The sequence below is a fragment of the Coptis chinensis genome, chromosome 2 (genome assembly GCF_015680905.1).
Source record: "Coptis chinensis isolate HL-2020 chromosome 2, ASM1568090v1, whole genome shotgun sequence".
Taxonomy (NCBI): Eukaryota; Viridiplantae; Streptophyta; class Magnoliopsida; order Ranunculales; family Ranunculaceae; genus Coptis; species Coptis chinensis.
The window spans coordinates 53,428,302-53,452,650 of record NC_141457.1 but is presented as its reverse complement, the minus strand read 5'-3'; the positions used below and the strand labels follow the sequence as shown (position 1 = coordinate 53,452,650).

Sequence of the window (24,349 nt, the reverse complement as noted above, 5' to 3'; positions counted from 1 at the left end):
TGATAAAACTTTATTTTTATTATTGTTGAAGTGGTACTGTAGTTGGAATCTAAAGGATCAAAAGTCTGATTTCGATTGAAGTGCCAATTTACTTGTTGATGTAAAGCATATCATATGCACTAAAGGGCAAAATTACTATTCACTAAAAGTCGGATACAATTGTTTCATACAGTTTGTTTTGGGCCATCAGTAATAGTAAACTATATGTCTAGTCTTGTTTTGTCCTGTTATAACACATGAAAACTTTGCACTAAATACATGGATGATGCATAAAGACTTGACACATGGCATGCAATGTTTCTTTTCCAGCACATGCATACACAACTAAAACCTTTTATTAGTAAAGGAATAAAGCAATAATAAGTACGTAATTATGTTTGTGTTTGTGAGGGAGAATTGTCATGTAATAGTACTGACAAAGACCTCTTTTAATCTTTAAGCAAAAAGTTCCCATGCACTGTTTCACATGCATACAAAGTGTACTATTTCTTAGTAAAGGAAAAAACACAAGGACAGAAACAGTGATTAGTTAGTAGACTTTTTGGTTAACACACTTTTATCTACTAACACATGCAGGAGATGCTTGTAAGGCTTCTAAGGTTTGTACAGTAAACATGATTAACGTTTTTTTTTTCGTTATTGAGATAACTGGATATGTTTTTATCAATATATTAACGGTAAAGTAATAGTTGGAATTCATATGCTATGGTATGCTACTATTAGCAATTTTAAGGTACACATATTGCATTCTAATTAATCTGATGTTTCGGTTAGATGCATACATGACCTGTATTCATTGTCACCAAATACGGCGTTTTTTTCAAAAAAACGCGTTTAAAACCCGAGATATTGCCAAGGCGTCTGGTTCCAGTTTAAAACCCGGGTTTTTCAAAAACGCAGCTTTTAAAAGCGTTTTAAACCCATTTTAAACTTAAAAAACGTTTAAAACCCGAGATTTTGAAAATCTCCCGTTTAAAACTTTTTTTTTTTTTTTTTTTAAACGCTAGAAAAGAAAAGGGTTTTGGAGTTTACCTTTTTGAAGAGTGGGCGTTAGATTGACTTATTGAGACCATTCTATTTTGCTTTGGACTATTAATAATTAATTGAAAATTTTAAAGTTATTAACTTATTTGTAGTACTTAATTATGCCATTATGGTTGGTAATTAGTAGTATCTTATTTTGAGTAGTGTTTTGGCACTGAATCTAAAACTTATAGTATTTGGATGAGTAATGATAATTTGATATTTTCATGTATTTGAATTTTCTTTCATTTGTATTATTATTATTTTTATTTTATGTGTCTATTTTTTTTTTCCACTTTTATAGAAAATCAAACTCTTTATCTATTATATTATTTATCATCGGTTTTTACCGTTTTTTTACGTATTATACGTATTATACGTTTTAAACCCGTTTTACCATTTTAAACCCGTTTTTTATGCCCCACGTTTTTTTACGCTTTTTTTTCCGTTTTTTTCCCGAGACGTTCCGTTTAAAACACGAACTAAGTTTTTTTCAAGTACACCGGTTTAAACCCGTACCGTACTTGGTGACAATGCCTGTATTAGAGGATTTCAATATGTATATGATACTGGCGGTTAGCTAATCCACTATTGATTTAGTATCACTATGATATATTTACACTTATTTATTGTTGGCATGAGATGGATGGTCCATTAAATAGGTAGTATATCATTGCTAATTAGTGACATATACATAATGTTACACTCATATTAAGAGTTGTCAATATATGTTGATCATTAATTGTTAATACCCTCGGTTTATATAAAGCAAGTGGTAAAGGCGTTTAATTTACAAATTGAATCCCTTGCTACACCGTTATCAATTCAATAGGAATTATATTTTTAGATGTGATTAATATGATCCCTACGGATAAATTAATTGCATGCTAAAATATTATTGTCTATTGTCTATTCTTAAGAAGGAAAATTCATATATGGCTAGTGAGAGTGTTTTCCCTTACGAATTCATTATCTCGCGGTTACATTAATGAATTATGATGATGACACACTTGGCTGAAATATAGTTGACAGTCCTACAATTTGTGCAACTATGTTTTAGTAGCAAAAGGAATAATAATGGAAATCATATTACATGTATGTAAAATTGATGGGTCTAGTAGAACCCACCTGATTAAGTTGAATAATTTTGATGCCCTACGGATAAGAGATTATTCATAAGTATTAGGTTTCTATTGCTTATATTTGTCTTATTGATACAATATGGAGGGTGTTGTATTTTTAATATATAAGAATGTAATTGGTTTATTAAATTCCTAAAACCAATATTAAATGCATTATAATAATTTTTGTATATATATAAATGTTCCAGATATATCTCAATCAAATTTCAGTCCCTTAGCATCTATCTTGAAAGAGAACAAATTAACTGGTCCTAATTATGTGGATTGGAAGCGTAACATTCACATTATCTTGACTGCTGAAAGTTACAAATTCGTTCTCACTACCCCTTGCCCCCCTGAACCAGCAGACAATGCTAGTGCAAGGTTGAAAGATGAGTACAAAAAATGGCAAAAGGCCAATGAGGTGTCCAAGTGTTATCTCCTGGCATCCATGTTAAACGTACTCCAGCACTAACACCAAAATTTTGGTACAGTTACTGAGATCATGACCAATTTATAAGAGATGTTTGGTGAACAAAATCATACTAAACGTTAGATTGCAATGGCAAACCTGATGAATACAAAAATGGATGATGGGACTAAAGTTAGGGAGCATATCCTTAAAATGATTGGCTATGTCAATGAGTTGGAGATCCTAGGCGCTGAAATAGATGCCAATTCTCAGGTTGATGCTATTCTTCGGTCTTTGCCAGTTTCATTTAATCAGTTCAAGTTGAACTACAACATGAACAATATGGATCTGACACTGCCAGAGTTAATGAACTCTTTGAAGTAGACTGAAGACTTAGTTAAGGTTAAGCCAAGTGTAATGGCCTCAAAAAATGTTGGTGTTTCCAAGCCTAAGCCGAAAGGCAAAGGCAAGTGGAAAAAGGGTAAAAAGTTTGCCCTTGGGGCAAAAAGGGGAGTGAAGAAGAATTCAGGGGCTAAAGCAAAAGGTAATTGTTACCATTGTGAAAAACATGGTCATTGGAAGCGAAACTGTAGGGGAGTATCTGACTATGAAACAAAAACAAAAAGAAGGTATGCAATCTTTTATTCTTAAAACCAAAGAGTTGGTTTTTCCTTTTGACACCTGTTAAGTGGAATAAGAGGCCACTAACTACTTTTGTAAAATATTACAGGAGTTTCAGAGGAAAAGAAGGATGAATGAAGAAAAGGTGTACCAGGCACTAGGGACAAAGGCAAATGTTGCTACAGTATCAATATGACTTTATTGTTTAGTATTAAAAAAGAAAATGTTGGTTTTAGAAGACTATTTTTATGTTCTAGGGATAAGGAGAAATTTGGTTTATGTTTTTGCACTTTATAAGTCAGAATATAATATTCTATTTCATTTGATTCAAAAGTTGTAATCAGATTAAATAGAAAGATTATTGCCTCTGGTTTTTTGGAAAATGGTCTCTATTTACTTCCTTCTATGCTAGAAATAAATGACATTGATATTAGTAATTCATCATATGTTATTACCTCAAAAGAGGATATTTTCTTCAGTTAATCCAACAAACTTGTGGCACTTAAGACTTGGTCATATCAATTTGCATAAGATTGATAGCTTGGGTGAAAGATGGGATTTTAAGTTCACTCCCTTTATAATCTTCCCCAACCTGTAATCTTACTTAGAAGGAGAGATGACTAAAAGATCTTTTAAAGTAAAGGGTCAAGAGCTACATAGTTAATGGAGTTAGTACATACAGATGTGCATGGGCCTATTAATGTGAAAACAAAAGGCAACTTAATGCAAAATGTGATTTTGTTTCAATTAAGTGCACCAATAACTCCACAACAAAAAGAGATTGCAGAAAGAAAGAACATAACCTTATAGAGTATGGTTTGGACTATGGTAAGTTATTCAAACTCTCCCTAAATCTTTTTAGAGATAAGCCTTAGAAATGTTAGTAGATATTCCTATTTAAGATCAATCTAAATTATAAGTCAATCTAGATTAACTTATAATTTAGATAAAACTTCCATGTAAAGTTCAGAAAACTCCAGTACTTCGTCGTAATGGGAGGACAAATAGTCTTCCAGAAAAGTTAACCCTATTATTAAGGGAAACTTTCTATGTTATATCATATGACAAGGATAAAGATCCTATAAACTACGAAGAAGCAATTTTTGATATTGATTCAAGAAAATGGCTTGAAGCAATGAGATCAGAAATGGAGTCCATGTATTCCAACAAAGTCTGGGAACTTGTTGATCCATTGCCAAATATTAAGCCTATTAAGAATAAATAGTTATTCAAAAATTAGGAGCTGATAGAAAGGTAGAGACTTTTAAAGCGAGACTGTTGGAGAAAATGTTTACTCAAAAAGAGGGTATCGATTATGAGAAAACTTTTTCACCAGTAGCCATGAAAAGTCCATTAGAGTCCTTCTAGTGATTGCTACTCATTATGATTATATGATTTGGCAAATAGATGTAAAGACCGCGTTTTAGAACCTGGAGGCTTTACAGTTTCTACAAGCTTTAAGAAGTTGGAATGTAAACTTTGATCAAACAATCAAATCCTTTGGTTTTGATCAATGTAATGAAGGACCTTGTGTTTTACTAGAAGGTTGAAGGTAAGGTGGCTATGTTATTGGTCTCAGATGTATAAGATACACTATTCATTATGAATGATATAGTCTATGAGGACCAAATACTATATATATGTGTGTGTGTGTGTGTGTGTGTGTATGTGTGTAGACCATTATATAAAATATTGTGGGTTTTAGAATGGTTATTAAATGGCTTTGAAGGCTAGTGGGAGATTGTTGGGATATTTAGCCTTTACAAAGCTAATGAACATTTATTGATTATACATGATGATGTTTAATTAAATACACGAATCTTATTATTATGCATATGGGTGAACTATTTTTTTTTTTTTTTTTTTGCTAAAGGTAATTGATTAATAAAGAATAAGGATTACAAAAGTGGAAGTTACATATTAAGAACTGCTTAATGAAGGTTACATCATATGTGTACCTTTCCTAAAACATCAATGATCTAGTGGACAAAGCGAAAATAAGTGGTGTATTGATTCTCTAGATTCTTCATGAAGAGTGGTCTACTATCCCACCATTTTCTTTCACCTTGAGCCAAGTTAGCCCCATGTTTAGAGCATTACTATCGGCTCCAAGGTTAGTCTCTCTCAAGTGGTGTGACATTGATCCATCTGCTGCTCCATCATAGTTTGCCACCTTTCTCGGACTCTCCAATGTACCTTATTCTCCGAAATGCTTGGACTACTGATTTGAAGTCACTTTCCACCCATATATATTTCCATCCCAGTCCAGCCTTGTGTACAACTTCCACAATAGCATTTGTTTTCAGCCATGTAGTTAGTATTGACCCCCGGACCTCTGCACCCTAGAATTCACCCTTATAGTTTTGCATAACCATTCCCCAACCTGATCTCCCAGGATTCCCTCTCGAGCACCCATCAGTATTTACCTTTTAGTATTTCAGGTGGAGGAAGAGTCTAGAAACATTCAATGATTTTCGGTGCTCTTCTCAGCTTGTGTTGAAGGTTGAAGACTCTAAGAATCTTTAAATCATGAACCGAGTTCTCCATATGCCCTGTAGATCTGTGGTGAGCTCGAATGATTGCTCGTCTTGCTAAAAAGCAAATGTGCGATAAGCTTGAGGCTTTATTGTCGTAAAGCACTCTGTTTTGGTTCTTCCAAAGACTCACCATCATAGTAATAGAACAAGCTTTCCACATATCAAGTATGAGGGAGCTGTAGTGTTTACCTTGTTGTTGCACATCCTGAAATGATTCTGGGTTCTTGCAAGTGCTGAAAATGTCTCGAGCATAGTTCCATACTATTTTGGCCAGAGTACATTGAAAGAGAATATGCTCTAGAGTTTCTTGCTGATTGCGGCAGATGCAACATTTAGAAGCCAGCTGCATTTTTCGCCTTTGGAGTTGATCATCTATTTGGGTTGCGCCGTGTGCCAGCTTCCATACAATCCCTTGTGTTTTCGGTAGAGTTTTTGAGCCCCATATGAATTTACACCATGCTGGTTTTGCTGATTTCTTTCTGATGGCGTCATGAGCTTCCAAAACTGTGAAGTTCCCAGTAGAAGAACCTACCCATACCCTTGTATCCTCTCTTGCACTATTTGGCTGCAGGAGAGTGCCTAGTTCTATGCCCATTTGCTATAACAGTTGAGTCATGTTTACCGAAAAATTCTAGTTATCTCCCTGAATACACTCACTGATCTTTGACTGAAACTTGACAATCTCTTTTCGCTCTTCCTGGAAGAAGTCACAGAGCGGTTTATTCAACATCCAGTTCTCTCTCTAGAGATTGATAGAGGTGCCATTGCCCACCGTCCATCCATGAAGATGTTTCATCTCACTTAGTGCCCATTTGATACCATTCCAAACAGTGGAGGTTTTGTAATTTGACCATCCCCCTGTTCGATTGGTGTATTTACCTTTCATGAAAGACGCCCAATCATAATCCTCTGTTAGAAGACTCCACGCTTGTTTCATAAGCATTCAGAGATTTATATCTTGCAGTCTTCTTAACCCCAATCCCCCTTCCTCTGTAGGCTTGCATGCTTTCTCCCATGATACTGTGATAGATTTCCGTTCTGCCGGGTTTCCGCTCCAAATGAAATTTATGATAATAGCTTCACATTCCTTTATCACTGATTTCGGCCACTTGTATATAGCCATATTATGCCTTTGGGATCTTTGTTTAGAACATGTCGTGCAAGGACTACCCTTCCTTGGAAAGATAGTAATTTGCGGCCCATCCGAAGCTTTTTTCTTCGATCTTATCCACCAAAACAGCAAGTGCAACTTTTCGTTACTCTCCCATGACTAGAGGTACCCCTAGGTACTTTTCGAGGCGTTTTTTCCTTCCTTGATATTCAAAGTCTCCTGTATTAGCTGTTTCCGTCTGTTTGTCATTGGGCTGAGAAAAATCTTGCATTTGTCCTTGTTAATGATTTGTCCAGACGAGTCTTGATATCTATTAAGAATCTTAACAATCTGTCTGGTGCATCTCATGTTAGCATTACTGAACAAGAAAATATCATCGGCAAACATTAGGTGTTTGCCGAATCTGTCTGGACTGCAGTATTTACCATTAACCACCATATGCCGAATCTTCTTCTTGTGGACAAGCTTGTTGATGTTTCTGCTTAAACAGTCCTCTGCTATCGCAAAAAGCATTGGAGATAGTGGATCACCCTGTTTCAGCCCTCTCTCAGCAGAAAAATGACCTTTCGGTCCACCATTGAACATTATAGACATTGAGTTGCTAGAGAAAGCTCCTTGTAGCCATTGAATCCATATATCACAGAATCCCACATGCCGTAGGGCTGCCCATAGAAATTCCCAATCCATTGTATCAAACGCTTGAGAAATGTCGATCTTGATTGCTAAACTTCCCCCATGCCGAGGTGTTTGCAGCTCATTGATTAACTCGGAGGCTAACCCAATGGCTTGCCGAGAGTTTCTATTTGGGATGAAACCATATTGCTCCTTGCTAATGATCCTTTCTGCAATTGGGCTCAATCTTATGGCGAGAATCTTGGTGATGATCTTGAACACAAAATTAGAAAGACAAAGAAGCCTGAATTTGTTAACCCGGTTGGCATTCTTTTCTTTAGGGATTAACACAATGAAGTTCAAGTTAACTCCCATAGGCAGCCGAGATTTTATGAAGAAATATCTTATAGCTCTGACCAAATCATATTCCACAATGTCCCAGCATTGTTGAAAGAAAAAAAGTAAAACCATCGGGGCACGGGGGTATCCGCTTTAAGGTGAAAAACCGCTGCCCTCACTTCTTGTGCTGATGGGATGGAAGATATCTTTTCATTGTCATCATCTGAAATTGCCTGAGGCATATTTTGAATTAGACTCAATCAATCTCATGCTCGATTTTTTGAATTTATCCTCATAGTGCTTGGCCAAGAACTCTCCGATATCCTCCCGAGTCTTTGAGTGTGTTCCCCTCATTGTTTTTCAGTTCCAATATCATAGATTTGCTTCTATTGCTATTCACCATTGCGTGAAAGAACTTGGTGCTTCGATCATTATCATTATCCCAGCTGGCTCCTGCTTTCTGCCTCCAGAACATCTGTTCTTGTTCTAGCAATTGCTCAACCTTGTTCTCTTGATTCACCATTTGCATAGTGAACTCCTCATTCATGTTCCCTTGTTCAAAATGTTTTTGCATCTACTCTAGACTCTTGGATTCTTCTTCAACTTGAAATTTGATGTTATCGAATATCTCCCTGTTCCAAACTTTCAAAGCGCTTTTCAGTCACTTAAGTTTTTGTGTCAGAATATAGATTGAATGTCCTGACACAGGAACATCCCAATTTGCTTGAACCGTATCTCTAAAAGTTGAGTGTGAACACCACATGTTGAAAATTTTGAAGGGAACATTTTTAGGTCGAGGAATATCTACGCTTCGACCCACTATAGGAGAGTGATCCGAGCATAGCCTGTTTCATACCTTATAGTTCCATCACAGGTATTTGGAGCTCCATAGAATATTGAAGAACATCCTGTCCAGTTTACCCAGAATTTTAAGTCGCCCAACTTGCTTGTTCCACCAAGAGAAGTGAAACCCATTGCAAGGAGCTTCCATCAAGTGATTGGAACCAACAAAATCACGAAATCGGACATCGCTCATCTTGTAGATGGTCGATGGCCTCCCTGTTTGTCTGAGTAACTCAGATAAGCATTAAAATCATCAAGAATTAACCATGGAAGGTTCATGAGGCTTAGCTGATGAAGATCCATCCATAGTTGCCTCCGATTCACATAGATGCAATGAGCATGAATAATAGACAAAAGCACTCCATCTATCTCCACTGTTAACTGTTGATTGAAGCAATGTATCATATTCAGAGTAGCAACTGTTGTCTTCCAGAAAAGCCAAATGTTAGGAACTCTATTTGGACTAGTGTTGTAGAAGAAGCAAGAACTCATTCCTAGTGATTGGAGATAAGACTTGGATAAATCATCAGGGCTGATCATAGGTTCGGCAATACCTACTATGTCAGGATCCCATTTATTGATGAGCTTCGAAAGCCTATTTTGCGACTTGTCGTTCGCAATTCCTCTGATGTTCCAAAATATGCACCTCATTGAGATCGAGGTTTTTTTATTGTGAGTGAAGGTGTAAACCACCTTTAATTATCCCTTTTGCCCAGTCCAAGATCATGATCTGGACCTAGTAACTGGGGGATATGTTTGTTGCATCTGCCACTGAGGTCTGTTTCGATTCCTGAAGATTATATCGGATTCTTGAGTGTCATTCACCATCAAGCCCATCAAGCCCACAGTAGGATCTTGTTCCTCTTGTTCATCATCCTCCGCCATGTCTCCCCATCTGGAAGTAGGGGTTTCTGGGTCAGGAGGTTCTTTATCATCCACTCAAAAATGTTGTTTGCGTGCCATCATTTGAAGAACTTTCTCCGCTTCAGTCTCGACCAAAGTTTTTTCAACGTAAACTTCATGGATTCGAGACATTGATGCGTCACTGCTGCCTGCTGAGTTGGGATTATGCTCATGCTCAATCCCCTCGTTTCCAGCATTGTCAGTCTCCTTGTTTCTCTCCAAAGAAATTACTTTCTCCTCCTTGACTGTCTCTGCATTTTTTTTTGTTGCGGAGTATGTGTACTCTGCTCTTGGTCTGCTTCCTGCAATGATTCTCTATCTTTGCATGTCCCCCCATTTACTTCTTGTCCTTGTTCGGCAGCTAGCTCCTGCACCTTTATGGTTTGTATTTCCTCTATCTCAAGATTTTCAAACCTATTCTGAGTTTGTGTTTCCACCGGTTGCTCATTAGATTTTGGTCTCCAAATTGTCTCTCCTTGTTTACTAGGTTCAGCTTGCGTCTGTTTTCGACTTCGTTTCCTTCTCGTCTTCCCTCCTCGAAAATCGGCATCGTGGGGGTAAAGGTCAATCACAACATCTTTGCCTTTATTTTCTTTCCCTCGAGAAGTTTGCATATCACCTTTTAGTTTCCTACATTCAAGTAAACGGATGCGGACAATTTTTGCGGTGGGTACACATCTTTGGTAACTTCCCTATCTCCATGCGCCAAAACTTCACCGACTTTGTTTGCACATAAATCTGGTGGGGTATGGGTTCCGAAGGTCCACATCTACCAGAATTTTCGCATAATATCCGTATTCTCAGCTCAGCGTCTTCTCATCAATCTGCATCGGATAACCCACCCCTCTTGCAATGGACATAAGGATTTCTGGTTCCCAGAATTCTTGACCAAGTCCTGGAAACCGAAACCATACTAAAGCGTGGGATTGCCTCTAACTATCCGGACAAAAGTTCGGTGTCCACTGACTTATTCTCATTGAACTTTTATCAAAGTCCCAGACTCCTTTCGCCCACACCCTATTCAGATCCTCAGCATTTGAAAATCTCAGAAATAGATATCCTTTACCAATGGGAGTAATAATCCACTCACCTGAGGGCTGCCATATTTTCCTTGCTATTTCACGCACTTTTTCGATTAGTACTTTCTGTAAATCAATTCTACCCACTAAACAGAACTTACAATAGAGCAACCCCTTTTCATACGCCTTTTCTGGAATGGTGATGGCTGGGTAGTCCCCCATCTTCTCAGGGTTTGGAAGCTCTTGAAGTTTTGCTTGTTGTTGTGTGGCTTTCTTTGCTGCCTCAGCATAATAGATTTTTGGTGCTGTTTCCTGTACCATATTCTGACTTTGCTGATTTGGTTCCTTACCAATGTCGATGCCCTGAGTGTTTCTCATCTCCTTTTGTATGCTTCTTTTCTCATTAAAGGAGCTTTCGAACTCATAGATATCCATGTTTGTCCTGTTTCTTTTCGGAACTCGGTACTGTTCACAGTAGAGGATTTTACCCTAGAAGAAACCGACCATAGAGAGGATATAAACTAGCCTTTTTAGAACTTTCACTGTAAGCAGTGAAGGATTTGACCCAAAAGGCAAGGAGAGAAGAATTTTCTGGAACTAACACTGTTGTTCAGTGTAAGATTTTACTCGAAATAGCTATGAAAAGAGAGTTGAGGAGATAGAGAAGAGTCTCTTATCTTTTGTTTTTGCTAAAAGCGGCAAAAAAGAGAGGTGTACAGGATCATAAGCGCAGCTTATGTAATATCACACCCAGTCGCATCTAATATGGTCCCCATTGCTCCAGGTGAACTAATATCATATGATGAAACCATAAGTTCCATAGGTAATAGAATTAGAACAATCAAGCATATGAAGAGTCATGTACGGGAGATTTGATTGTATCTATTTACCTAGAATGCTCACAGTTAGGGGTGAAGTCGGACGCTTCACTTGTAAGACTGTAATATATATAGTTGCTATATGATAGGATGATGATATCTCAATCATTTGAGTATGACTCTAAGTTTGTATATTGGTGTAGTAACATGGCTAACACTGAGGGGATCAAAGTGAGAACACACTATAAATTCGTTGTTAATGTTAGTGTGCAAATCTCACTCTACCAATTAATACCTAGACTTGAGGAATTGTGAAAATTCATTGTCTCAAATTTATTACATTGAGACGTTAAAAAATAATGTCTATTCATAGACTAGACTTAACGTTTTGGGTAATGAATGTAGGACGTCTTGAATCATGAATTCTAATAAAGGATCCACCACTCTACCAATAATTCTACACTGACATAGAAAAACTGACACAGTTGACCGACACAGTGATGTGGCACTGCAACATCAATGTTCCATTATGAAAAACTACCACTGCAACATCAATATTGTACCGAGAAATAACACTGCAACATCAATGTTACACTATGAAAACCACTGCAACATCAATGTTGTCTCGAGAAATACCACTGCAACATCAATGTGGCACCATGAAAACCACTACAACATTAATGTTGCACCGAGAAATACAATTGCCACGTCAATATTGCATCACGAAAACACCCACCATGAAAAATCAATGGAATGAATGGTTTGTTATGAAGTAAAGATGAGAATGGAAAAAAGAGAATAGAAAGATGATATTGGAATAGAATAAGTGTTTTGAGATAGAGAAAAGAGATTTTTGGCTCATATTTTCACCACTGCAACATCAATGTTGCAACATGCCACGTCACTGTGTATTGACTGTGTCATTTTTTCTGTGTCATTGTAGTATTACTCACCACTCTACAGAGTTATGTATTAGGAAATTGTGATATAACTAATTGAGCTCAAACTCGACCGGTATAAGAAATAGTTTCTTAATGCTCAATTGATGTTAAATGTCACATTGGGTCAATTAGACATGGGTGTGACAGTGAAGAACAAATTCTCAATGGTCTAATTTTGAATACAAGTAAGGTGGAGGGACTTAGATATAATTAATGGTAGGAAAGGACTTTCTTGAAAGTTCCAGGGCCTTATTGTAAATATGGATTTGTTAATGGGCACTTTCCATATTAACGAGATATATATTAAAAGTGTTTTAATATATCAAGTACAAGTACTTGTATGACAAGGACTTGTCCTCTTAAGATAAGACTTGGAATCCTAAGTGGATCCCACTACACACACACTTACATATTCTCAAAGTTTCTCTATATAAGAGAATGACTTTTTGGAGAAAGGGACCATTAGTCTTTCTAGGAAAAGTACAACTAAAAGTAGGAGAAAAACAAAAGTGTTTTGTGTGTGTTGTAAGGTGAATGCTACTAGAAGGCTGGAGACTAAGTGATTTGGATTAAGCTTTGGAAAGTTTCTCTTTATTATCAATCTCTAATTTCGACTTTGAAGGTATTTTTCTTTTAATTTCTTTTTTGATCAATAATAGATTTGCATATTAAATATAAGGATTAAAGTAATCCCAACAACTATCATCATTACTAACTTTATCTTTAAGCCCCCTTTCCCGCAGTAATACATGCACCATTACAGTCAGCCACCATCATTATGGAAAACACCATCATTACACTCTATGCCAACTCAAGTAAATCTAAACACCTATAACTTGCTATTCACGTGCCTCTCATAGACACATGTCATTCATCTTGACCGCACATCTGGACTCATCAATACACGTGTTGCATCCGATGCACACTCTGAATATGGCTATAAAAACCACCCCCAAGAGCTACGTATGGCTTGATTCTAGTCTCGCTTACACAGTGCTAGATATGTAAGTATCTTCTTACTCATGAAGAGCAGCCACATGAAGAGCATCCATTAACACCAAACAAAACCATCCCCTTTTAATGATCCTAACTTAAGAGCTAAGTCTTAACCTTGATGTAAATTTAGACATTTACATTTGGCGCCATTTGTGGTTGATTCCTTGAGAATCCGATCACTCACTCAACTTTACCTCCAACGATCAACTTCACTCCTCCACTTTTCCGATGGAAGTTGACCCACTTGCCCCCACCACCGCTGAACTGGCCGATCTGCTACGATCGCTACAAGCAGACTAATACAACGCTTCAAGGCCTCTAACCCTGATCCACTTGCAACTGGTTCTGAAGCAGATAACCAAGCTGAAGATGCCACCCTCGCCGCTACTCCATGCCTCCCTACCATCATTGACCTACATGGCAGTAAAGATATGTCCTAGGTTATCTTGCAAACCCTCCAGAAATTCGACGATTCCCCCCACTAAAGAAATTAAAGAGACTGCTGCCCCCCAACACTTCCAGAAACCCAAGTTCACCATGTACGATGGTTTCACCTACCCTTTTGAGCACATCAAAAGCTTTCTCCAATATCTAACAATGTACACTCACCTAGACGGGTTACTGTGCCGCCTCTTCCTATCCACCTTTAAGGGTCCTGCCCTTAAATGGTTCTTTGACCTGCCTGCCACCTCCATTGCTAACTTCTCTACCTTCAAAACACTTTTTGCCCAAGAATTTTATCATAATCACGCCAAACAACCCATAATGGCCACCATCTTCAAAACCTATCAGCGATCCTCTAAACCACTCGAGTCTTACCTCCAACGCTTCAAGAAAATTGTTTTGTCACTCGACCACTCCACCCTTGAGTCGGTCATTATCATCGCCTTCCGAAATGGCCTGACCCCCACCCCCACTTCTCCACTCAGCCGTTCTTTGTTGTGAGGCGACCCTACCACTTTGAGTGATCTCTATAAAAAAGTAGACAAGTATATCAAGGACGAAAGTGGCCTCGCCGCACTCACAGAACGAACTAAGCATGTTGCTGCTACATTAGATCGTGAACCTCGACCCAAGAAGCCCTGAGACCCTGACAGTGATCTTTGTCCCAGTTTGCCCCCACGCTCTACGCCAGCTCCTCGCACCCAGCCTCACATGTACACACCTCTTAACTGCCCCTTGTCCCACATTTATAACCACTTCAAGAACGCCCATTGGTTCAAACCTGATGTTCGACCAATCCGAGAAATCCCTGACCGACCCTACTATCAATTCCACGACATTCAATCCCATCCCACCGACCAATGTCGCGGTTTGAAGATTTACATCTAGTACTTGATCGACCAAGGCAAGTTAGCCGAATTTGTTGACTACCCACAACACCCGCTTGAGCGACTGTTATTGGCCAATCGCAATCATCAGCGCTCCCTGATCCATCAGCAAAACCATGTTCCCACTCGTGGTCGCATTCAATCACCAAGGAGAAGACCCTCACCACTTCTTGCCCCAACCGTTTAACATAATAGCTTGTCTGCTCCTCCAACCCATGTAGACAACGACCACGTCATCCACACCATCATGCAAGTAGAAGAACCTACTCCAGCTTACTCTCACCACAATGGATGGTTTCTCTATCCCCAACTTTTTGATTATATACCCTACTTTTGCCTTTTACAGATTTGCCCTTTTCCATTACAAATGAGACACCTCACACTTCACTTTTGCTTTTGCCTTTTGGTTTTTTCATGACCAATGTAGGTTTTGGGAGAATGTCATATTTTGAGATTAGGGACTCTATCTATGGTCTTCTGATTTGAGGGATTTGACTTTTGACCTTGAACTTTGACTTTTTCAGTATTTTTCCGTAGCAGCTTCTGATCTTCATAAAAAGTGTGATTAAGGCTCCTTTTGGCGTTAAGACGCAACTTTTATGATAAGTGATCTGACATACTCCATAACCTGAAAAGGCAATAAAAGCTATGAGTTACCTTTTCGTTAAGCGTAAAAAAGACTATAATGCAACAGTAAACGGGTAATAAAACGCATATTTGAGAGCTGATCCCCACCCCCAAATAGCATCTTGCTTGTCCTCAAGCAAGGATGAGAGAAAAAACTAAGATCACAAATGAGTGATTTATTATAAGTTATATTAATCTTGTTTAGTAGAGTGGGATTGCATTGACCATATGCAACAAGGCCTTAAACCACTAGAAATTACCTAGTAGATGAGCTATAAGCCTCATGAGAGTTTTCCAGTGAAGGTACTCACAAACTTTTTCTATTAAGTACAAAGGGTCTTGTTTCCTTATTTATTCTCAGAAGTTCATACATTTCATTAGCTGTGAATAAGGACAAGCTCCTTTGAATTTAGAATAACATATATACAATAATTTAATCATCTAAAGATAAATGTGCAAAATATGAGCAATGAAATACAAAAGCAGAATTGTTTCTGAGGCTTTTGGAGAGCTTCCTTAAGGTGGGTTCTCACAGGGGTGTGTTACAATTACAACTCTCTGATAGATTCACTCAAGGTTCGTTCTCTCAAGTATAGCGGGCACTTATATTCCTTGCATACTCAAATGACGTCTAAAAAAACCGGGGTCGATTCATCACGCTTGCCACTTACTATCACACCATCCTATTCCTAATCGAGCTAGATATCTTTTATTAGGAGTTACGGGGCTAGGGTGATGGTTTAGAAAGAAAAAGGAAGGGAAAAACAAAATCTGATAAGTCAAGAAACTGGGTCTTCAAGATACTTGTAACCATACAAGAACCTCATTTTGTTCTTTTGCTTCCGAATTGTGATACATTCTTTTAGCCCTTTGGCTTTGTGACTGCATATGATTTTGAATTTTGGGAGTTCTAACTTTGCTTTTGTTTCTTTTTGTTTCCGATATTGTCTCCTTTTGATTTTGAACTTTTGGGAGATTCGATTTTTGACTCCTTCGATTTTTTTGGAGTTTTGGTTTTTGATGGGTCTTTCTTTTCTTTTCTTTTCTTTTCTTTCTTTTATTTTATTTTTGAAGCAAATAACTGTTCTGTTTTTGTACAAGGTCTTCTCTTCTCTTTTTCTAATATCCTTCCAGTTCTCAACTTGTCAGCTGGGTAAGTTTTTTTTATTGTGTGTTGTAACGGGTTAGGAATTTTTGGTGAAGAATAAAAAGGATTTTAGAAAGGGTGAAGGCTCAAGAGGGGTAACTAGAGGAAAATTATCTTTTTGAGGTTTTAACGTTTATTTGGCTATATCGATCCAAAAAGGTCATAAATTCTCTCTTAGGATATGACGTGGTGATCAAGCAAGTGGACGTGTGGTCTTTCTATCCGGACATCCTTTGTGTCATCACTCAATAATCATTCAGATGAAACTTTTGGCTAGATTCTCATAGGATATGGAACTTAATTGTTCTAACTTTGGCTTTGGAAACTCACTGCTATATACAAACAAATGCTGATGCATGCCATTCATGAAAAGATACAGAAACTATTGTATGTATATTAGTCTAAGTATGAAAAACAAGTCCTTACTCTATTGCTATAATTAGACTTATAAACTTTTTATTCATCATAGAAAAATGAAACAAGACTTTTTAATACTAAACAGAAAAATATTTTTGGTTATTTTCGAATTTTTTTTAGAAAGGAAGAAATATACTATTATATCTACTATATAGAAAATGCATAGTTTTTGCAAAATGTTAGCATACCACCCCTAAATAGAACTATGCTTTGTCGTCAAAGTATGAAGAGATAAGGAAAGAGATTACCATAGAAACATGAGCAAAAATGACGATAAACCTGTATTATGTTCTTCATGATGAAAATACGTCACCCCCAAATAAGTTTGGGGTGTGGATTGTTTGATATAGAACGAGAAATACATTGTTTATTATACTAGAAATATTTATTCTACTATAAAATCTTTTTGGGTTTTTGTATTTTGGAAAACATATATGAAATGCATGAAAGAAAGTTGGAAAATTTTGGCATGATGTATCTGTTTTACCTTCTACTCATATACCAAATTCCACAAGAAAAGCTAAATAAAACAAACAAATAATATTAAGCATATAATTAAACTTATACTACGTCATACACGTAAGAAAGAAACAGAATAATAAATAAATCTAACTATACGGACACTAGGAATCCTAGTCAAAATCCGTGCGTGACTCGTCTCGACGTCTAGAAGATCCTTTTCCTTATTGACGTTGGGACCTAGCATGTCTATCACTATGTGGGAGCGCATCTCTGATGCTCTGCAGTGTTCTAGTGACACTATGCTGAAAACGTTGCTGCTCTTGCTAGAAGGACCGCTGCTCCTCTCTGATGGTCTGTTGTTCCACTATAATGTTACCCTGAGTTTCCCTGAGCTGGTGGAGATACGAATGTAGAATCCTCTGGTCGCCATGAAAGGAGTGAATTTTGTCCATGGGCTGAGTGAACTGTCGAGTGACATCTTTAGCGAAGTAATCCACCTTCTTAGTCGGGCGTGCTTGCTTAGCGGTTCTAGCTGCAGGTGGAAGCCATAACTTCTGGACGCAGTGGGCATAGATAGAACTTGTGGTAGCGTCCTTGACCTCCACTAGGGCGTCTGTGGCTTCGAACCCCCAATGCTGCATGATCTTGGTGACCAGCACTGGTAGAGGGGCGGTTAACTCTTTGGTTTACAGAGTTGCTCGAAGATAAATGAGACGATGCAGAAGCTGTTCTTCTGCTCTTGAAGAACCAATAAAAGATGAAGCATCGCCTTACCTATATCCGAAGGCTTAGCTGAGCCTACCAGGTTGTAGACTGTCCATTGAGATACTGCAAGTTGGTTCCTTCGTAGCGAACTCTGAAACGCGCAATGAGGCTTGGGGTTTTTAACCCCCTCAAGAAAAGTCTTTACCATAATTATGTTGATGGTCTTACCGTCTAGGGACTGTTCTGTCTGAACATAAGCCTTCAGAAAAATCCCCAGAACACCACTCACCACCTTCTTGGTGAGCTCTAGTGAGCGGCCCTCCCTGACAACCATGATGCGGTCATCCTCCCATCATCTTCTTCTAATCTCAGCCCTGAAGTGCACTTCAAACAGATCAGAATAGAAGAGGTCTTGAAAATTTTGCTCCAGCACGATTTTAAGAACTTGAGCCATTTGGAGTAGGAATTGATGAAATTGGGGTTTTGAGTTGGAATGGGGGTTGAAAATGGAGCAGGCTGTGGAAAAATTGGGTGGAGGTGTGCTGAGGTGAGGTCGCGGTCACGAGTTGGATTGGGGCGATCACGAGTTGGTGTGGGAAGCTAGGGTTGGATATGGAAAAATACAATGATAAACAAATAATACAACCCCCAAACAAGTTGGGAAGGTGGAATTCATGAAAAATAGAAAGCATTCTCGGACAAAATTTAAATTAACTCAAAATTTAAATAACAACCAAATACAGAATTCAATATTAACTACTTAACTAACAACTGGGAATCAAATTCTACTAAAAACAGGGAAATTTCTTAACAACAATAATCTAATCAACAACTAGCCACGAGATGAGGATGGGCCAGAGCCATCCGTCCTACGTCTACGATGCTCATGCCTGCCAGAGTTAGCGGAAGAAGAAGCCTCATGAGGTGGCAATCGTCGTAGAACTTCTACTTGAAACGTGCGCTGTTACTCCATAAAAGCATCCATGGCTTCCCAACACTCCGTATTGCTCTGAACGAGAGTCTCCATGTTCTTCTGGATGTCCTGGTGACTATCAGCGAGCAGCCCGAATATTCTGGCTGCAGCTTAGCAGTTCGAGAACGGTACCCTGCCTAGTCTGAATAGCCTCACATAGGTCATTCAGAGAACGTTGGCCTGTACAAATCATCTCATACTGAGTATGGAGAGTTCGCAGGCCACGGTGAAGTAACGAGATGCGGGCTACATCCGTAGTAGCCCTTTCCAAAGCATTCGCATCAAAACACGTCGTGTCATCCTCATCGTCCTTATCCGATGCCGTCTCAAAACGCCTAGCTTTCGGCAAATTCCAATCCCTCTTAATACATTCCCGATAGATACGTGCATTTTCATGCAACTTCAAATTAATCTTACCAGTCTTCGGAACACCTCCCCAATACATCATAACCTTTGTAATCAAAGTAGGGAAGGCTGCGGTCAATTTACCAACTGCCTTAATCTCATTTAACAAAAAATCAATGATGCAAAACCCATACCTCCTGTTCTGAAGAGTCCAGAGAACGTGCAGACAACTCAAATTGATGTCACTGGCTTTCGTGGTGGCAATAACATTCCTACCAACCCGCTGAGCCACAACCAGCTAGTTCCTTCTCAGAGACGTCTGATGAACACAATGCGAGTTCAGGTTGTAAACTCCCTCCAACACACTAATGTTCTTATATTAAAGTGGCACCATTTGATAACTCATAAAAACTCTACTAGATTTCTCTAACTTTATTCTTACGTTATCAATTGTTTTATTTCCTACTCTCACACACACATATATATATATATATATATATATATATATATATATATATATATATATATAGAGTCTGGAATCGTTCTACTCTTAATCTATCAAGACTAAATAGAATCCAATTAATTAAACACAAGGAAACAATTGTGAGAGCAATAATTATGGATGTGAATTTATATTATGAGATAATATTATCAATTATTGATCTTATACTAATATTAACTAAATTAATTAAATATAGATGAATCAAATATGGAGAAAGCTAGAGAGAGATTGAAATCCACTTTTTAATTTCTTAACATGCTAGCATAGATTTGTATAGAAAACCCTAGTCTAGATATTCTCACACAAGGTTAAAATATAAATACTAGACCTTTAATGATCCCTAATTACTTTATATTATCTCTAGTCATAAACTAATTAGCATGAGAGAAAGCTTGTTCCCATTCTCATGGCAAACTCACTTTTATCTAGTTTAGGTTAAACTTTTCTTATCTCTAAGTCAAGAAAAACCTAAACTTGAAACCCTAACAACAAATCTATACTAACAAATCAAGTCCTCTCAAAGTTTCATTTAAACTCCATCTAATGGGAGTTTAACTTTGATTCATGGGACTATCATAAACAAAAAAATGAAAAGAAAATATAATAGAAAGAGAAGCAATTGAATTGAATAATAATAATAACTTGAATGTATTTTAATGGAGGTTTTATAGAGGTTATAATTATAAACCCTAATTACTTAAACTATACTAAACTAAAAAAGGGGAGAGAGAGAGAGAGAGAGAAAGAGAGAGCTAAAATTTTCAAACTAATGGGAGGGAGAGATAGTTTTGCCTTAGGAGAGGCTAGGTTTACAAAATTGTGCATGGGTTTTTAGGCTAGGTTATGGACCCATAAATCAAGTACATAACCCAATTGGTTGAATCCAATACTTCCAATTCTGGTCGTGTTACTATAGCGCACGTTTTCACTTACTTATACTACTCTTATCGAGTCAAGGCATAAACCATTGGAAAGTGCTTTCTAAGCTAGTCATTTTGATATAAAATGGGCCCAAATCCGAGGCCTGGGTTCAAAGATATGCCCTTTTGAAGTTCTGTTGACTTTTCTTCAGCTCTCTAATCCGGTTTGACTTTCACTTAACAGTTTTGACTTGGGGGCTTTTTAAGGGATTTTTCTCCATTAAATTTGGGCTTTCTTCATGGAACTTCTCTAGCAATCACTTTAGCTCTTTTTAGCGTCTAATTAGTAACGAATTGACATTTATTCAACTCTGAAGCCTGAAATACTCAAAAACACGTAATTATTAGTGATAAACCTATATTATTAATAATATAATTGGCTAAATAGAAATACTATTAAAGGGTTTAAACTACAGTTTTGGGCTCTTATCACATCTTTGATGCCTCAGCCGCATGTAGGTCCCCACGCACAATGTTATTCACAATCTCCACCTCCTCAAGATGAGCCCTTATATCAGCAATCTTAGCCGATTTCGACTGCATCTCCATATCATATGAAGCTGAAACCGACGCCAACACCTCCAACTACTGCACATATAGCATAATCTACACAAACGTAACAAGTCAAGACATACTCAACTACATGGGCACATACAAAACAACCTATGAAGATAGAAGTATGATTTACACTTACTCGATAAGCACTCACCGCACTATGCTCTCGCAGTTCTACAACCGTCACTTTCTCCGCCAGCTTACAATCTGACTCCAACATAATCGAGTCCACCAAGCCTCTTGCCATTGGCGCTTGATTATAAGCCTCATCCGTGTGCCTCACTTGACTCATTTTTCTACAATCCACAAAGGTAGCCTCCCCCACATAATTATCTTCTTTATCCTTCGACAGCTTGGCCACTGGTGTACTAGGCCCGACCGCTCTCTCACTAGTCGACACACGGCCGCCATCACCCACCCTTCTCGCTGGCATAGGCATTACCATACTCGCACCACCCCCGCCCCCACCCATCACCAAACCAACCTGTTCACCCACCCCAGTCGGCACAGACACCTCACTACCACTCCCAACAGCTCCCCCAGCCACATTCCTTTCCCCGCCAACTCCCTCTCATTCAGTCAGATCCACCACCTTCCTTCCCCCCAACTTCGAAAAGTTAATCTTCATAGAACCTGACTTCGACTTCTTGCGACTGCCCTTTGATGACTCCACTCCAAACACAACCTTCCTCTTATCACCAACACCACCTTCCATATCCTCAGACGAATCTTTTATCAGGCTCAACGACCCCTTGTAATGACTCCTCGCCTGATCTTTCTTGTCGTCCCTCTTTTCACGAGCGACAATCGACCCCCGTTCGTTGAAAAACTCAGCAATTGACGTCAGGAAGTTTTTCTTCTCCTCCCTCCCCAAACACGCAAAATTCTTTATCTCACCATACTGCTCCAACTTTGGCACTGTATATCTTGGAATCTTTGCAAAACACAAACAAGTTTACATCAAAAACCCTCACCCTCAAACAGAAACGTACACTAACTCTACCCACTCTTACCTACATTATTACACCGACAATTGTGCAATGCACTACCTGGTTCACAATACAACCCTGTAATCAACACTGGATGCTCCCACCATGACTCCCAGTTCATCAACTCCATCAACTCCGAAGCACCCACCCACAAGCTCAGAGCACACTACATTATATTACTTCCTTATCCAGTACATCCTTCAGAGTAATCCCATAACCCTGCTTCTCATTCAATATCAAACACCCTCAAATACCTCCAGTTGTTACTTGTAAACTAGTATGAGCTTTTCTTACAAAAATTCAAAAACTTGACCGTCAACTTCGAAAAGGGTGTCCTCAACCCCACCCGCATCTGCCCGATACTCACTATAACCGTCTACATTGGAAATTCATACCTAGGGGTGGTACATGCTGGAAAATCCCTTCGCAAATCCGTAATCACCCTAAACTTTAACTTATTTAAAACCATAATCTCTTTTGCTTCTCTCTCGTTGTTTGCTCCAGTAACTCCATACTGCTTGAGTCGCGATGCACCTTACCAGCCATAGACGTACCCACGACTCCCTGGTTCCCACTCGCATGACTACCAGATTCGGTCCCCTCATCACTACTCCCACTACCCTCTTCTCAGTTCGATGCTGACTCCTCCATATCCAACAATTCTTTCATACAAACAATACCCCCAAACTTCACCAATAGCAACGCCTCCTCCAAACAAACACTTTCCTCCTCACTCACACACTCTTCTTTCCCTACATAAGTGTCATCAGAGCTATCACTATCATTATTTACATCATATCTAAAAATCCAACCATACCTATCTACCATCTTACCAATCCATACATAGAGTTACAACCAAAAGAACCTCTCTTTTCATCACCAGTTAAAACAACATAAATTTTTCCATCCCCAACAGATACAAAAGACACAAAATCGGAAAGACAATACCAAAAATTCAAGAAAAACAAAAACGTGCCTTGTACCTTGGAAATTACAATGCTCACAACTCCCCTCCCGCTGACGTCCAGTATAGTCTTCTCTACTAATATTCTAGAGTTTTTCCTCACCTTCACACAGACAGCAACAAAGCCTTTTTTTCACCAACTCTTTCCACTTATATATCACACCCAATCAATCACCAACCGTCCGATCCCCAAAAATCGTTATAGCCTTATCAACGCTTCATAAAATGCGACTTTTCGTTTGCCTACTTTTGGGCGCTAGTTTTTCATATCATCATCAAAATCAATGGTCCACACGTTTTTCATCCAACACCCTTCGTCATTACTGCAGATACAACACCTTTTTCCCCGTGTTTCGTCTGGCACGTACCCACATTGATTGAGCTCCATAACCGTCTCTTCATACGAAAAAAAATCATAACCACAACAATTATTACCCCAACCAGCTCATCTCACTTTTTGTAACCATCACATCACGTGCCTTCACTTATCCATTTTTCTCATAAACACGCCCTTTTCAATGATGTGCTAACGAGAGTGGGTTCTGTAAGGGACATCCCACCAGTCACATGATGTGCATAAGACCCACATACAATGACTCCCCCAATATAATGTGACCCCCAGACATACGAGTGCCCATCACACTCGCAAACAACTCCAAACACTCGTTATATTAGAAGACTCGCATACTCAGTAGCCCAACACTCGATCCCATCTCGGTACGTTATCACCTGCTACTGTCATCATTACTAACTTTATCCTTAAGCCTCATTTCCCGCCGTAATACATGCACCGTTACAGCTATCCACCATCATTACGGAAAATACCATCATTACACCCTATGCCAACTCAGGTAAACCTAAACACCTATAATTGTTATCTACGTGCCTCTCATATACACATGTTATTCATCTTGACCGTATATATGTACTTATCAGTACACGTGTCGCGCCCGATGCACACTCTTAATGTCTATAAAAATCACCCTCAAGAGTTACGTGTAGTTTGATTCCAGTCTCACTTACACAATACTAAATACGTAGACATCTTCTTACTCATGAAGAGCAGTCATTAACACCAAGTAAAACTATCCCCTTTTTATGATCTTAACTTAAAAG

At 38.5% G+C, this 24,349-nt stretch overlaps 1 protein-coding gene across 1 annotated transcript; it reads right to left on the bottom strand.

Annotated features, from left to right (window-relative positions):
• Positions 1-5,631: 5,631 nt before the first annotated feature.
• On the bottom strand, positions 5,632-6,309 carry LOC147516577 (uncharacterized). The gene has a single exon (XM_086593320.1). The coding sequence runs from the start codon at positions 6,307-6,309 to the stop codon at positions 5,632-5,634; it is 678 nt and encodes a 225-aa protein (XP_086449446.1).
• Between the last annotated feature and the right edge of the window lie 18,040 nt (positions 6,310-24,349).

Coding starts and splice junctions, on each gene's coding strand:
- LOC147516577 (XM_086593320.1), bottom strand. CDS start 6,309: ATGGGCATAGAACTAGGCACTCTCCTGCAGCCAAATAGTGCAAGAGAG.